Source organism: Mustela erminea, chromosome 3, assembly GCF_009829155.1.
Source record: "Mustela erminea isolate mMusErm1 chromosome 3, mMusErm1.Pri, whole genome shotgun sequence".
Lineage (NCBI taxonomy): Eukaryota > Metazoa > Chordata > Mammalia > Carnivora > Mustelidae > Mustela > Mustela erminea.
In genome coordinates, this window is record NC_045616.1 from 104,175,399 (window position 1) to 104,191,105 (window position 15,707).

General features: G+C 38.1%; 1 protein-coding gene across 7 annotated transcripts in view; it reads right to left on the reverse strand.

Annotated features, from left to right (window-relative positions):
- The window catches only part of RANBP17 (RAN binding protein 17), a 314,133-nt gene that overhangs the window by 67,611 nt on the left and 230,815 nt on the right, over window positions 1-15,707 (reverse strand). For all 7 annotated transcript variants that reach the window (XR_004284119.1, XM_032337027.1, XM_032337025.1 and 4 more), the window contains 3 exons: window positions 13,791-13,854; window positions 13,590-13,698; window positions 943-1,046 (listed from right to left, as the gene is read on the reverse strand). Coding sequence is in view for 6 of the 7 variants with exons in the window: in XM_032337027.1 (XP_032192918.1) it covers window positions 943-1,046; window positions 13,590-13,698; window positions 13,791-13,854 (277 nt within the window). In the remaining variant the exon portion in view is untranslated. The remainder of the gene's footprint in view (window positions 1-942; window positions 1,047-13,589; window positions 13,699-13,790; window positions 13,855-15,707) is intronic.

Consider the following 15,707-nt stretch of genomic DNA (forward strand, 5'->3'; position numbering starts at 1 on the left):
TATATATATATATATATATATATATATATATATTTAGGGAGAAGAGAGGCCATCAAAATGATGGTTAATGTTTTTGACTTATTCCAAATAACAATAAAATATGACTCCAGTATCACTTACAAAAGGTGCCTGAATCCTCTAGAGTACATTTATTAGTCTTTTAAAAATAATAATCAGTGTCAATCTGTTTAAAATAGCCCAGACACATTATGATTTCAGAAGATGCTATTCCTATTTTGCAGATCTTGTGTTCCCCACCCCCCACATTAAAATATGGGACTGTTTTGTCACAAACAGCTTGCTACACTTAAGGATTTTACTAATAAAACATAATGTTGTCTTAGATATTATGACTGTTGCCACAGCTGAACTGACTTGTCAAATCAATCCTAATACGGCTCCCACAGGCACATAAAAACCTTATTTAGCTATCAGTTATCCTAATCACTTTGTTCAGTTTAAGAATGCAATACTTCAAGACCAGCTTCTATTTATACACATATGCCTAGCCATTTAATAAAGTCTTGATTTATATAAATTCTTGTTTAAAAAAATATTTAGAGATGTAGTGTTTTAGCATGTGTATGTGTGTGCATTCCTCCATATAAATACGTCGAGGCATATAGTGCAGGGTAGATGAGGGAATAGGGATGCTTAAAGTAGTGCACCCGTGAGAAGTGTTCTTTTAAAGATACTAACTGCCTCAAGAGATAAATCATATAATCGCAAACTGTCCAAAATCACGCGCTGACCTCAAAGTCAATTTGTACAGGAAACTAAAGAAGTACTTACATGAAAAGTACAACTCAAAGACATGTACAATTGAGGAAGCAAGATGGATGAGGTACAGAGCACACAGAAATATGCAGAAACCTCTTTGTGGATCTAGATATTCCAGAATGAGCAAAATTATCTTTTCGTCATGTTTAGGAACAAACGCACCTTTACATCTTCTTGTTTAAAGTTGTTGTTGAATATTTGTAAGACTGTTTCAAAAGAGACTGTAAGAGGCAGCATGAAATTCTCAAATTCATCTTCATCTTCCCCTATCAGAAAAACAAAAGGGTCACCACGGTTTAAAATGCATGCTATTATCCATTAGCCGAGGCAGTGAGTGCTTCATTCGGGCTTAGAAATGCTCCCGGGAAGGGGTCAGGCTGCATCCACACTCCTGCCGCATTCTGTACTTTGTTTGGCTCATTGAATATTCTGGTGTTTTGCCTTCTCTTTTGCACCAAATGAAATAGCAAAATTACTTACGAGCCTTTTTTTTTTTCTTCTGTCTCTTTATTGGATCAAACAGACTCATGCCCCAGGCATCTCAGCCCTTCAGTTCTTACTGCCCCCAGAGCTTCCCCCATGCCTCAAGGAAAGCCACTTTCAAAGCCTCAGAGACAGGGATCCTTTTTTCCCCTTCTCTTTAGGTGCCAAGGCCCTAAAGGGCTCACAGACTCAGGTGCCCAGATAGCTCTAAGTTATTATTCCCCTTTATTTATGTTCTTTTTTTTTTTTTTTTTATTAATTTGTTAAACAGATAGCAGGAAAACTTTTATCTGCCAAATAAGATGGGGTCCCTCATGGGTCATTTGGATTTTAAGTACATTCTCCATGGGTACACTTCCTCTTGTACTAAGCTCCCATTTCTTTATAGAAACGAGTCATTTTTTATTTTATTTTATTTTTTCTTCCCTTGAAAGATGGACTGCAGTCTCCTTAAGGATTCTATCAAAGCAGAATCTTCACTTCAAACATGGATATGCACAAATCACAATTTATTTATTTTTTATTAAAAAATTTATATTTGAGTATAGTTGACAATGTTACATTAGTTTCAGGTATACAACATAATGATTCAATTTTATGTCATGCTCTGCTCACCCCAAGTGTAGCTACGATCTGTCACCACGCAATGCTATTACAGTATCATCGACTACATTCCCTAAGCTATGCTTTTATTCCTGTGACTTATTCATCCCATAACTGGAAGCCTGTATCTCCCAGGCCCCTTCACTCATCTTGCCCATCCCCTCACCTCCCTTCCCTCCAGCAACCATCAGTTTCTTCTCGGTATTTATATTCTGATTCTGCTTTTCATTTGTTAATTCATTTTTTTTTTACATTCCACCTGAGTAAAATCATATGTTATTTGTCTTTGTCCGACTTATTTCACTTAGCATAATACCTTCTAAGTCCATTCATGTTGTCATGAATGGCAAAATCTCATCCTCTTTTATGGCTATGTAATATTTCATTGTGTGTGTGTGTTTGTGTGTGTGTGTACACATCACATCTTCCTTATCCATTCAGATGGCTTCCGTGTCTCAGCTACACAACTGACAATTTATATAGTATTCTTTACATAAGGGGTTACTTTAAAAAAATTTTTATTTATTTAGAGTGAGCAGGGGGAGGAGCAGAGGGAGAGAATCTCAAGCTGACTCCATGCTGAGCATGTGGAGCCCAATGCGGTGCTCCATCTGATGACCCCAAGGTCATGAGCAGAGCCAAAATCAAGAGTTAGACACTCAACCAACTGAGCTGAATTGAGTTAGACACTCAACCAAACCCAGGGATCCCAAAGGGGTTTCTTATTTTTTTTTTACTTTTAAAAAAGATTTTATTTATTTATTAGAGAGAGAGAGAGTGCGCGCGCATGTGTGTGTGTGAGTGGGGGGAGGCAGAGAAGGAGAAGCAGACTCCCTGCTGAGCAGGAAGCCTAATGTGGGGCTTGATCCCAGGACCTGGAGATCATGGCTTGAGCTAAAGGCAGACAGTTTAACAGACTGAGCCACCCAGGTGCCCCAAGGGGTTTCTTTTAAATAAGAGAGTTGATTCTCTCCTTCATCCTATGCCATGTCAATTGTGAGGCCCACCCACCACACTTTACTGAGAAAGAAATAGACAGACAAAGGTTAAGTGACTTACTCAGGGTAGCATACTTAGGAAGTGACACTATATAGTCCAGACCTCCTGATTTTGATGCTATTACTTTTTAAATAGAGCATTAGAGAGAAAAAAAGATCTCAGAGAAGAGATCAGGGATTCTGAAGTTTGGTCCTTGACATAGCAACATCAGCATCACTTAGGAACTTAACCAGTTGTAAATTTCTGACTTCCATCTCAGAGCTACTGAATCAGAGATCCTGGGGGTGGAGGTCTAGAAATTTGTTTTAAGAAGCCCTCCAGGTGATCCAGATGTATCCAAATATTGGAGAAACACCACTCTGTACATCCATACATCATTCTACAGGTAACACAGAAGGTCAATGGCACAATCAGGATCTTTAGACTCTCAAGGAGTGACTGATCTGGCTGATCCAGATCTTTTGTTATTTCTCTTTCCGCTTTAACCTTATGCACTTTGTTTCCAGGGTCTAAAGGAATCAAGGATTTAGCTTTGTTCACAAAGAGATATCAAAGGGCCAATGAGTCTTTCCTGGCATGCTGTTCTAAACAAGGATCCGATCTCCAGGTAAAGGGTAAAGCAGACCAGATTATAATCCCTGCCTGCCAAATGGCTAAGCAACCAAGCTATTCCTCTTAGCTACACCCTCTGTTGGCTGGTGAGAACATTAGAGACCTTTACAGAAGGCCTCACTTTTCCAAGCCCAGGTGAAACAGCAGCTCCCCCAATCTGAGCTAAGCTCGCAGGCAAGTACTCTTTAAGGCCCCACCCCAAGCAACCCCCCTTCTTCCTGTGGGTTGCCACAGCATTTCATCTACTCTTGACAGTAGGAACATTAATCAGTCTGCCTCGAATTTGCAGATATAGCTAATAACACTAATAATAATGCCTCACATCACTCCCCCACTACCACCATTTGATGAGGGTTCCTGTGGGGATTAAATAAAGTAAAATTGATAATGTGTGTATGTAAACTATTAGATGTGTCAACCTACACCGATAGTATCTTTGGCTTTGCTTCTGGAGAGCTGATTTCTAGGTGAAGGAGAATGACGTCGGCAGGTGAGGCTCAGCGATAAACAGAACCAGTGTCTGGCTCCGCCACTTACTGTTTAACTTCAGATATTCACTAATTACCCTGAGTCTCAGTTTTCTCATCCACAATATAAGGATAAAAAGTCCATCATCGTGAATAATGTTCTAACACATGAAAAATAGAAGATGCTCTATCAATAGTTGTGGTGGTGCTGGCATTACAGTATCAGCACCTAGAACAGTGCCTGGCGTGTATTACACAAATACTGTATTTGAATGAAAATAAAGGGGACATTTAAAAAAATCCCTTATTTTCTTAACACCTGATATGAGTAATACAGTAGCTAACTGAAGTAGACATTATCAAATCCTTAAATAAATAATATATACATACATTATATTTAAACCATGTAGTCTTACTCTCCTAAGATAAAGTATCTTTTAAACATGGAATTATTAACAAGAATGGTGGTAACAATCACTGCAAGTAGATAAGGATACAGGAAAGAGTGGATGCTTTGAAGTTTCTAGGCTCAAACCCTGGCTCTGCTACTTGTTAGCAAAATTCTGGTTTTGGATAAATGTCAGCCATTAACATTTTTGTTGTTTTGAGCTTTATATGGACCTAGAGAGGTGATCACAGGAATCAAATAAAGTGTGACAAGCAGGTTGTCCCCCAATACCCTTCCTCTGGGAGCAGAGCTTTCCCAAGGTAAGGATATTTAATCAGAATAAAGACAAATTCAGGATTTTACCATTCAACTGTTCACTTAATACCCAGAGCTATGGATCAAAAAACTTCCTGGCTCATCTTTTTCCTCAATCAAAGTTTGAGGAATGGGATAATCAAGGCACGGAAAACAAGCCACCAAAATGAGCAGGGAGAAGTCAAAGAGCACATGCTGAAGACAGGAATGCAAACAGCATTTCTACTTTAATGTCATATCGTCAGAGGCCTTTCCTGACCTCTCTACCTGAAACATTACTGCAAAACTCGCCCCGACCCCCATCCGCCTTCCATTCTCATAACCTACTTTATTTTTCCTATGGGACTTACTGTCACATATGTTCATGGTCTTCCCTAATAGAACGTAAGCTCCCTGGTGAAGCAACTTTGTTTTGATCATGACTACATCCTCAGAGCCTAGACTAGGATCTGGCATTCAAGAAATAGTTGTGGAGTGATGGAATAACAACAGTTATTTCCTGAGTGCTTACTAAGTGAAGGCAATGAATTTAATACCTGATTTACTTAATAGACACCCATGTAGCCGTTCCTAGGTTCCAAGCACTGGTGCAAGTCATTGATGGTCCCAACAATCCTATGGAATTATATGACTATTTCCTCCACTTCACATGCAGGCAGAGAAACTCACTTAGCCAGAGGGTTAAGTGGTTTGCTCAACAGTCTTGGGCTGGTAAGTGTCAGTGAACTCAGATCCCCAATTCCACTGGCTTTACTTCCAGCTCATGTTTTTCCTCCTGTCTCCACGGTGGGGTAGGGGGGAAGGTATCAGAGGCAGGCACTGAAGTCAGGGTTACAGAATCTTGAGTTTAGAGCCGCATGAAGTCAGAAGAGGGTGAAGGACAATCAGACTGGTTCTGGTAGGGAGAAAGGGATTCCTCTGCGATCATTTGAGTTTAAGATAGGCAAATACGATACACTGGGGCATTATTTCTATAAAAGTGTTTATGTTTCAGTTAGCCCTGTTCCTCTCTTACTGCAGGGTAATACGTTGTATTATCTAAGCCAGAAAACTGGTCATTTTTGTTTATATCATGCAAACAAACTCTATAAAACACTTATTAGAGATTTTTTCCTTATTTGTTTTACTCCTAGAGGTATCAATTACTGCTTCTGATAGAAAAGGAGAAAACACGAGTTTGCTCTCTTATAACTTCATATTCAATTATGCAAGTCATATATTTAGAATGCCAAATGTATATGTGACCACTTTATAAATAATAATTGAAACTGCTCATTTTTTTTCTGACCAGGGCCCAGAAACCAGTCTGATTTGAAGGTAAAGTGCCAATTTACAGAGTAATATGTTCACTGGCATAAGGAAAAGTAAATATTAATGGAACACTGTTGCAGTTCTCAGTCATGCATAATAAAAATGATAAATTCTTCAGCTTTTCAGTAAAAGCCAAATCTAATCCCCTCTACTGGATGTCTGAGGATCTGATTCAACAGGAAGTTATTCACTTTAAGAGTTCCGATTTCTTTTCCTTCAGAGAAGTCACATTAAAATACTAATGGTAACCTTTTTAGTATATTGGCTCTCGGGCATGCTATTTTTAAGACACTTTGTTTGTTATTTTATACAATTTAAGACCTTGAGTGGTGGGCATGTAAACTGGTGCAGCCAGGGTCATACGATGCAGCCACTGTAGAAAACAGTTTGGCAGATAATCAAAAAGTTAAACATAAAACTGCCATTTGATTCACCAATTTTACTCCCAGGTATACACCTGAGAAAATTCAAAGGGCACATCCACACAAAAACTTACAGATAGATGTTCACACCAGCATTATTCTAACAGCGAAAAGGTGAAAACCCAACTGTTCAAACAAAATGTGGTACAGCTATACAATGGAGTATTAGCCATAAAAACGAATGAAGTACTGAGACATGGTAAAATATGAATAAGCCTTGGAAACGTTATGCTACGTGAAAGAAAACAGACACAAGGGCCACATATTACATGAGTCTGTTTAGATGAAATTTCTAGAATGGGCAAATTCATAGAGACAGAAAGTAGATTAGTGGTTACCAGGGGCCGGGGTCAGGGGAAGTAAGAAATAACTACTTTAAGATACAGGATTTCTTTCTGGGGTGATGAAAATATTCTGGAATTAGATAATGGTGATGGTTGTATAGCCTTGTGAATATTCTGACTGTACTAAATACCACTGAACTTATACTTTATCAGTGTGAATTTTATGGCGTGTGAATCTAAAAAAAAAAAAAACCCACCAAAACCCACCAAAAACCCACCATCAACACAATTCTCTCCGTCTTTAGAAGTATGCAGAACAGGAAAATTCTCATTTCCTCAAATTCAAATGCAAACTGAGGTTGGATTACTGGGGACCTGGGAGAGTAGTCAAGGAGCTGTTAATAGTACAAATAATTATGATAATAATAAATGATGGTAGCCAACAGGTACTGAGGATTTATTATATGGTAACTATTATGTGAAATACTTTGGTATTAGTGATAGGTTAGTATGATAGGCAGAATTATGGCCCCCAAAGATGCCCATGTCCTAATGCTTGGAATCTGCGAATATGTCAGGTTATAAACAAAGGGGAATTAACCCAGAAGATTATCCTGGGTTATCCAGATGGGTCCAAGGTAATCACAGAGGTCCTCAAAGTGTTAGAGAAAAGTAGACAGGGAACACCAGAGAGATGGCAGCCTAAGGACTTGACCTGGTGTTGCTGGTGTAAGGGGGCCACGATCCCAGGAAAGCAGGTGGCATATAAGCAGCAAAAGCAAGGGAGCAGATTCTTCCGCAGGGCCCCAGAGAGGAATGATGCCCTGCTGACTCCTTGATTTTAGCGAACTGGGACCCATTTTGGACTTCTGACCTCCAGAATTATAAAATCATAAATCTGTAATATTTAAGCCAATAATTCGCAGTAATTTGTAATGGGAGTAATAGGTAACTAATATAATTAGTAAAGGTCAGATCTAATGTTAGGAAGCTCTCTGTTCCAAACTACAGAGAATTGAGAGCAGAGGCAAACAAGAAGATACAGAGGCAGATGAGTAAGGAAAATAACTTAAAACCACACACCAATGGGTCCTATCAAAAGAGCCAGTGACTTCTGCGGGCCTAGGTCTGTGCCATCTGCTGTTCCCCAGGGCTTCACTGGGATAGCACTTCTCCAGTACTATTAGAATAAGTCTTGAGGAAGTTGCTTAGCTAGAAGGTGCTACCATGGGCCAAAATTTAGTTTTCCCCTACACGGTCTAGGAGGTGTAGCTGGCTGTGACAGGACCACGGCTTCAGGGAGGGCAGGCTGCTGTAGGACCTGTCAGGAAGTGTTATCAGCTTCTGCTCCTGTAAGAAAATAATAGCCCAAGTGCTGAAGGCAGAGTAGCTGTACTAAAGGTAGTGAACTTGCCTCATTTTTAAGTCCTGGTGTCAGTCTGTGCCCCTGATTGCAAATATTGTAAACAAGCACTTGTAAACAAGTATTCAGTATGTATTAATTAACACAGAAATAAGTATTTGTCTTAATTAGTACATACTGAGTATTTGTTTTGTGATAGGAATTGTTCCAGGCCTTTTCACACCTCTTTCTCTTATTTAAAGCATGTAACAATTCTTTAAGATAGATATCTCCATTTCATAGATGAGAAAATTGAGGCTTCCTTTAATTCCTCTCCCTAGGGAACTAGAATGTTTATTTTAGTTCTCAGAAGAAAAATACACCACCCATTACAGACCCTTGTACTCCTTTTCTAGGAAACCCACCCTGAAAAGTTCCATCCCTAAAGTATCTCGTTCCCTGGGGTGCTCTAGACCCTCTACCCTCAAAACCAGGTAAGTTATTAAAACTGGATCTGGACTTAATGGGTTGCTTTCTGCCTACAGGGCCGGCTAATTAGTCTTAATTATCTCATTATAGATTCTAAGTATTTCCAGCTGCTTCTTTACCCCTTATTGCCCAGTCCCCCCACCCCCCATGTCTATTTTCCAGATCATCTCTGCCAAGTCATGGACACAGGTGATATATTGATGTATTCTTCTTATCTATCAGAACATTAGTTATTTCTGATCAAGCTTCTCATTTGCTAAACCCTTCTGGGCCATCTACCTCTGTGTTCTTTTTATCCATGAGAATAAATATGCTTTGGCCAATTATCAGGACATGAGGACAAATTTTAAAAACTTCATTTGATTTTCACTGACGAAAGGACCAATATACCTATATAGGGCAAATAATAAACATCAATCTATCTGGTTATTTGATAGAAGCTTGGTAAGTAATCCCTTCTCCCTCCTCACTGCCCTCAAGCCTCAAATCAATCATTCGGTCCAAACAGTTCAAATAAAAATAAAAAAGAAAAAGTTACCTTTCTTAATTGGTTGAGAATATAAAAGATGAAGTAACAGTGTAGTTAGTACAAGTGAATAAGAATGTGTGGTCACAGGGCTAGAGGTTGTATGACTGACCTTGGGCAAGTCATTCCGTCTCTCTGAACCTCACCTTTCTAACAGATAAGCAACGCAATAAAAGCTATTTCACATGGGCTGTTGTGACAGTGGTTTGCAGACTATAAATATAAACAAATGTTAGTTATTAATAATAAAGAAAAGGAAATTTCCTTCTTCTGTATATTTTTACTTTTATCATTAGTAGCTATTTCTAGAATACTCTTCCCTTTTTATTTAACTCATTTACTTTTTATTTAAAATTCCTCAAATTTAAGCTAGGAATATCTTCAGGTGCCAATTATTTATTAAAAGCCATAAAGGTAGGTAAGTGTTATAGCACAGTGCTCCCTAAAGAGAAAATACCTCTTAATGTCTATAAATAACATTTTAATATTAACAATCCCTTGATCATTACAAGATATGACTTCTTCTTAGAGTTTGAGTATCTAGGGAAAGCACTGCTTTATGTAGTATGCAATTTCCCACATCCTATCAATATGCTTCTCATCTGAGTAGTTCAAGATAAGGTGCAGTCATAAAAAGGCCGAGAAAAGCAACTGTTAGCGATACCAAGGAAAAACAATTCTAATGACACTGAGTAATTCTAAGTTTGTGGTTGGCAAAAACCTAATTTGCAATGAATAATATTCAGTTCTCCACAAAACAGAGTGTTGTTGTAGTTCTTTTCCACACTTCCCCTTCTCCAATATTTGTCAACTGAATTCACCTCTATTCAAATTAAACAAAATAGAAGGTTTTATTTATTCAAGTATTTTATACTGAACTGCTCCCTGGAGGGTCTCCATTTACTGGCTTGGGTAATATTATCTTTCCTTTAGTTTATTAGATTGACAAAGTTAATTTAAAAATAACCTAGGGAACTTTAAGTGATTCTTGGAAGGACTAACATGCATGCACATATGGATGGCCACTCATTTTCTTCTGTGTGTATGTTATCTTGCAAAGAGAGTTTTGCATTAATTTTTATAATTTCTTAGAATACGGAAATACATGGCCAACATTAAATACCATCATTCTGATGATGAAATGCTTTCAATTCTGTTCTTTATACAAGTGAACATTTCATCTAGTGTAGCCAAGGAGCAATTTGATAAAATGGTACAACTGTTTATTGCCAAAAAACCCCCATTTTCATCTGAAATACAACCTGGGGCACATAGCATCTAATTAAATTCATACAGAGTACAAATAATTGACTAGAAACCAAAATGGATTTCAAAGTAAACACCAATTAATGTGACACCCAATTTCTTTCCCCTTTTCTAATCACTCCAGTGTGCACGTATGGCTCATACACAACGTACTCTGTTTAGTTTGTTGGATTCAATTAGAATATGCTTTATATTTCTGTCCAAGACTTACATCCTGTGTTTTGCAAGCAGGTTGCTGAGGGGTTTTTCTATTGGATTAAAAAAAAAAATCAGTGATATAAAAGTTCTTCCTTAATTTTTCCTTCATATGAGAAGAATTCTCACTACCTAATATTTTTACTTCTTTCACTTAATACATGGATCTGTGCTTCTTTTGACAACAGCACCATCTCTTTTTTCTTTGTTTCCATGACAGTGAATACACAATAGAAAACTATAAAGCCACACATACAGGAACTCTGGCAGCAACGTTCCAGTCAACCTAGTTTGTGAGACAAGGTTTCAAATAATAAAACTGTGTTCAGCAACACTCAACAAATGATCATCTATGAAGTAATAACACTTTGAACAGAGAGCAACAAGCGATTAATCGAGCACAAGAGTGGCCACGTGTAGATGATCACTTGTGAAAGTAGTCAGCCTCTTGGTTTGTTTTGTCTTGGAGAGGCCAACGATCAAAGCTACTCCCAGAAAGAACCTGGCAGGAATTGCTGATTCCAGGAACCATGATGATGGCATCTTGGCTGCAACATACTTATGTGTCATTCATTCATTCACTAAATATTTACTGAGGACCTACAAGGTAGCAACAGGAGATCGGTGCTAGAAAACATGAAGAAGGCGAAGTCCATGCTGTGAAGGAGCTCAGAGTATTTTGGGAAGTAGAGCAGCTCTGGCTCTTCACCAGAAATAGAAGCTCTGGTAATATATACCACAAATTGTCCCTTGATGCTTATAGTATACATTTAGTTATTTCAAAAAGTGAAAACCACTAATAAATAAAGACTTCTTTTCAAACAATGTAAAAGTTCCATGACTGTAGTTGCCATTGTTTTTAACTTTACCCATACCCAGACTCAGTTTCCTCGTACTGAGTACCTGCCACATACCAGGCACTTCACACAGTCAGTTTCCATCTCTGCCGAGCTATCCAAGATGTGTTTGCAACATAATGGAGATTGACCTTTTTAAAAAATGCTGTGAACTAAAAAAATATCAATTTATACTTTATATTGTTATGGGTTAAGTAATTCAAAGGAACCTAACCTTGAGAAACCTAATAAAATAATTTCTCAGTTATTCAAGTTTATATATTTTCCTATAGCTTCTCATACCTCACAGTTTACGTTAAACAATGCTAAATAAAAGTAGTTTTCAAAGTGGCAGCGTGTAACGCAGGGTCTTTCTGGGCACCGTCGTGACTCTCAGTTATCATCACCATGGTAAGTGCGGGCATGCTGTGAATACCAGTAGTGCTGTCTGTTGTTTAGGTTCCCACGGACTTATGGAAGGTTCTTTGGTCTATGATGACTATATGAGAAAGGATCTTGACCCACTCCATTTCCAGGTCCTGAAAATGTGCGTGACATGAACTTATTGCTAGGAAATCTCCTCCGTCTTGTCCTCTAGTTTTGGTTTTCTCAGTCTGATGGTGTCATTAAAGGAGCATTTTTTAAGGCTTAGGAAATAAATTCGGTCTAGACACAGTCTTCTTTAATGCTTGGACAACTGAGAGGAAAGCAAAAGGGCAAGCTCCTTGAGGGCAGGGGCATGTATGTCTGGCTGGTTTCTGTCCTGCCCTCAGAGCTCACAGTACAGTGTGTTCTCTCAATGATTACTGAGGACAATGACAAGGAGTCGGGCTGCTCCTCTTCTCTCTGATGCAGCAGGCAAGAGGTAATACAGGGCAGGGTGCAGTATGCAAAGCTGTCACTCAGATCTCCCACTTGCCTAAGGTAGCAGATGATTGGGTTTTGCATGCCTGGTTTACACTCTTCAAATATTTATAGACAGTTCTCTTTGCCTCAAGCCCTAGTTGTCACTTAGCCAAGTTATACATACATGGTTCTTTTAATCTTTCTTTAGAAATCAATCCCACCAAGCCCCTTAATCATTCTAGATGCATTTCTCTCAATTTTTGGCTGTTTGTCTCTCTTGTAATTTATTCTGTTGAAATGCACGAAAATAATACAGATGTGGAACAGAGGGCAGTTCAGTCACCTTTCTACTACATGGAGGAATGTCTTTTATGTGCAAAAGAAAATTATTTATCCTTTTTCCTTTTGTATGATCATGTTTAAAAAAATTCACATTTAAGTTGATGGATCAATCAATACATTACAAGAAAAAGGATGAAAAAAAGTACCATCACTATTATATTCTCTAAGGATGATATATTGTCATCGGTTGACAATATCACTGTCATGACACAATAAGTTCATGTGTCTATAAACTGATTAACCTGCAGTATTCAAACATGGGGGGGAAAATGGGAACCCAGAATAATATGGTCGCCACAAAGAGGCTTAAGTGCCCATCCTCAGGTACTATCTACCTGTGGATGGTACTTGTGGATATGTCTAGCTAAGCCTTTCAGTGGAAGATATTTTTAAAGAAGTCATACTATTAAAGAAGTCTAATTTTCCAATTAGAAAAGTTAACACCTTAAAAAATTTTAAATAATCAAAATGAGAAAAAGTCACCTATAGTTCACTACCACAAAACAACATTTAACATTTTTAAAGAATTTAAGTTTTTTTGGATGCATTCTGCACCCACACCGCAGGCACACTCATATCATTTACACAGTTTAACAGCTAGCTTTTTCACTTAATATTATAAAATTTCATGTATTGTGCTATCTTCAAATCCCAATTTTAATGAGGACAGACTACTCCATCAAGTAAGTAGATATGCTGTAATTTTACAACTCCCTATTGCTGGATATTTACATCATTTCCATTTTTTCTCTAGATTAAATGTCATTACAAAGAAAAATCTTTGTGTGTAAAGCTTTTCAGTATTGAAGACTGCTCCTAGATTCATAGCAGTAAAATTAATGGATCAAGGGATACCCAGAAAACCCTGAGGTAAAGAATTAATGCAGGTTCTATTCAAAGTGAAAAATACCACTTGAAATACAAAGATTTGTCTTTTGGCTCTGACGCCCAAATCATAGAGAGCTGCAGAAAACTGTCGAAGATGGCAAGTTCTAGTAACTCACTAACAGTGTGCTCCTTTAACTGCACAAGTAGATTGTTGAGCCCTTCTTAATCAAGTTATGAATCAATTCTTCACCTTACCTAGATCTACCATCAGAAGGCGAGTGAGGGCAGTGTAGAAGATGGTTCGGCACCTGAAGTCACTGACACTGTAATTGTCACTGATTCCAAGGAAGGGAAAGTGTTCACTCTATTGAAAGCAAAAGGGCATCCAAAGTTACAAACACTTCACCTAAACTACCCAGAAAACCCTAGTCACAAATGAAAGGAAGTAAGACTTACCGTGTGGTTTTTTAGCATGAATTTCACAGCATCTATCTTCACAAGTTTTTTTAAAAGGATATAGGTAATAGAAGTTAAGGAATCTGGGGAAATATAATTGTCTTATCTATAGATAATGTATCACAAAATAACACTGAATTATAATGGCATCAATTTCTATTTATGAAGAATCAATATTATTTCTAAAGAGTATTGCTACAGAAATGTCTTTCATTCTGTTAAGAATGATAATCCATTATTAACCAGTGCAATTACTTTTCCTATCTTATACATATTCTAGTTATGGAAAGGAAAAATGAATTTCATAATTAAGACAAAAACTTCTTTACTATTAAAGTCTTGATAGTAGAAAATTAAAACTGACCCTTTTTACATTTTGGATGTAACTTGAGAACTTCTTTTCACTTAATATTATTTCATAAAAAATAATTATAAAAGACTCATAATAGACCATCCAGAAAGAGAAAACTGTTCAATTCCAAGAAACAATGAGCCCAGTTAGAAATCTGAGAAAATTCTGCTTTAGATGAAGAAGATCAGAATACAATTAGATGCAGCTGAGTGCGTGTCATCAAGTGTTGAAGGACAGGCTTAAATGACCCAGTATTTCTCAAGACCCTACTACATCTAACACCCTAGGTGTTAAGATGTTTATATGTGTTCATTCACCTAATCTTCACAATTAGCCTGTTAAATATCATTTCTTATTTCTAATCCATAGATAAGAAAACCAAAGTTCAGAGAAAGTAAGTTACTTGCCCAAGATTACTGTGGACTACAATGTAAAAAGTAAAAATTTATTTTTACTGTGGACTACAATGCTGTGATCTGAACTGAGGTTTGACTACAGAGGCCATGTTCTCTCTACTGGGCCACATTACCACCTGAACAGTTCAACTCAGAAGAAGAATAAAGTTGAGAAATGATAAACATCAGCGCAAGGCCTAAATAATTTCCGGTCAGTGCTGCCATCAAAGAAGGGCTGATGTGTTTGTAAGAACCTCTACTGAATATACAAACACCCTCTTCTTTTACTTCATCATTCAGGTGTCGGTGTAAAAGAGCAGAAAAAACAATGAACCTGAGTCAGGAAAGCTGGGCTTTTGGCTTCACTACACTACACCATTCGATCAGCTGAATGAGTCTGAGTACTATACTCAGATCCTCTGAGCCTTTAGTCTCCCTCTCCAACAAATGATACCCAAGTTATCTTCCAGGATGGTTGCGAGGCTCAGAGCAGGCAAACGTCTTCACCAATTCTAAGCCAGGGAGGAAGACACAAAGATGCAGAGAAGTAACACATACAGAATGTTTGCTACTTGCAGGGTTAATTCTCACAAGCCCATGGGGGTAGGCAGTATCACTTCTGGTTTTCTGAAGAAGAAACAAATTCAAAAAAATTAAATAAAACTTTCCAAAAGACAAAGGGTATAATTCAGATTCAAGGCCCTCTGACTCAAGCAACCATTCCAGCTGCATGTTAAGCATGTGTATCTGACTCACCTCCATATGAAGGCTGCAAGCCTCCCACCGGCAGGGGCCACACCCATTCGTTTTCCTCAGTGCACTGCTCTCAGGGGGTGCTCAGTGCACTGTGTTTTTCTGGCAGGCTGAAGGGGAACAAGATCAGGGGATGATAGGCAGGAGGTCTCTCCCTGCATACAAGGATGAGATCTGATGATTTGTTCCCAGTATAAATCACTGAGCAGAAGAACTGCCACTCAAACTTCACTCAGTTAAACAGGGGTGGGGATCAATAAACTAAGACATATCTTAAGTAATTACCAAATACAATTCTCCTGGAATTGCAAAGTTAAAAGTGACAGGGTCTATGGGTAATAAGAATGCTGCCATTAATAGGAATCTTCCTGTCAGTGCTACTAATAAACAGCAAGTCATGTTTTGACAATGGAATAT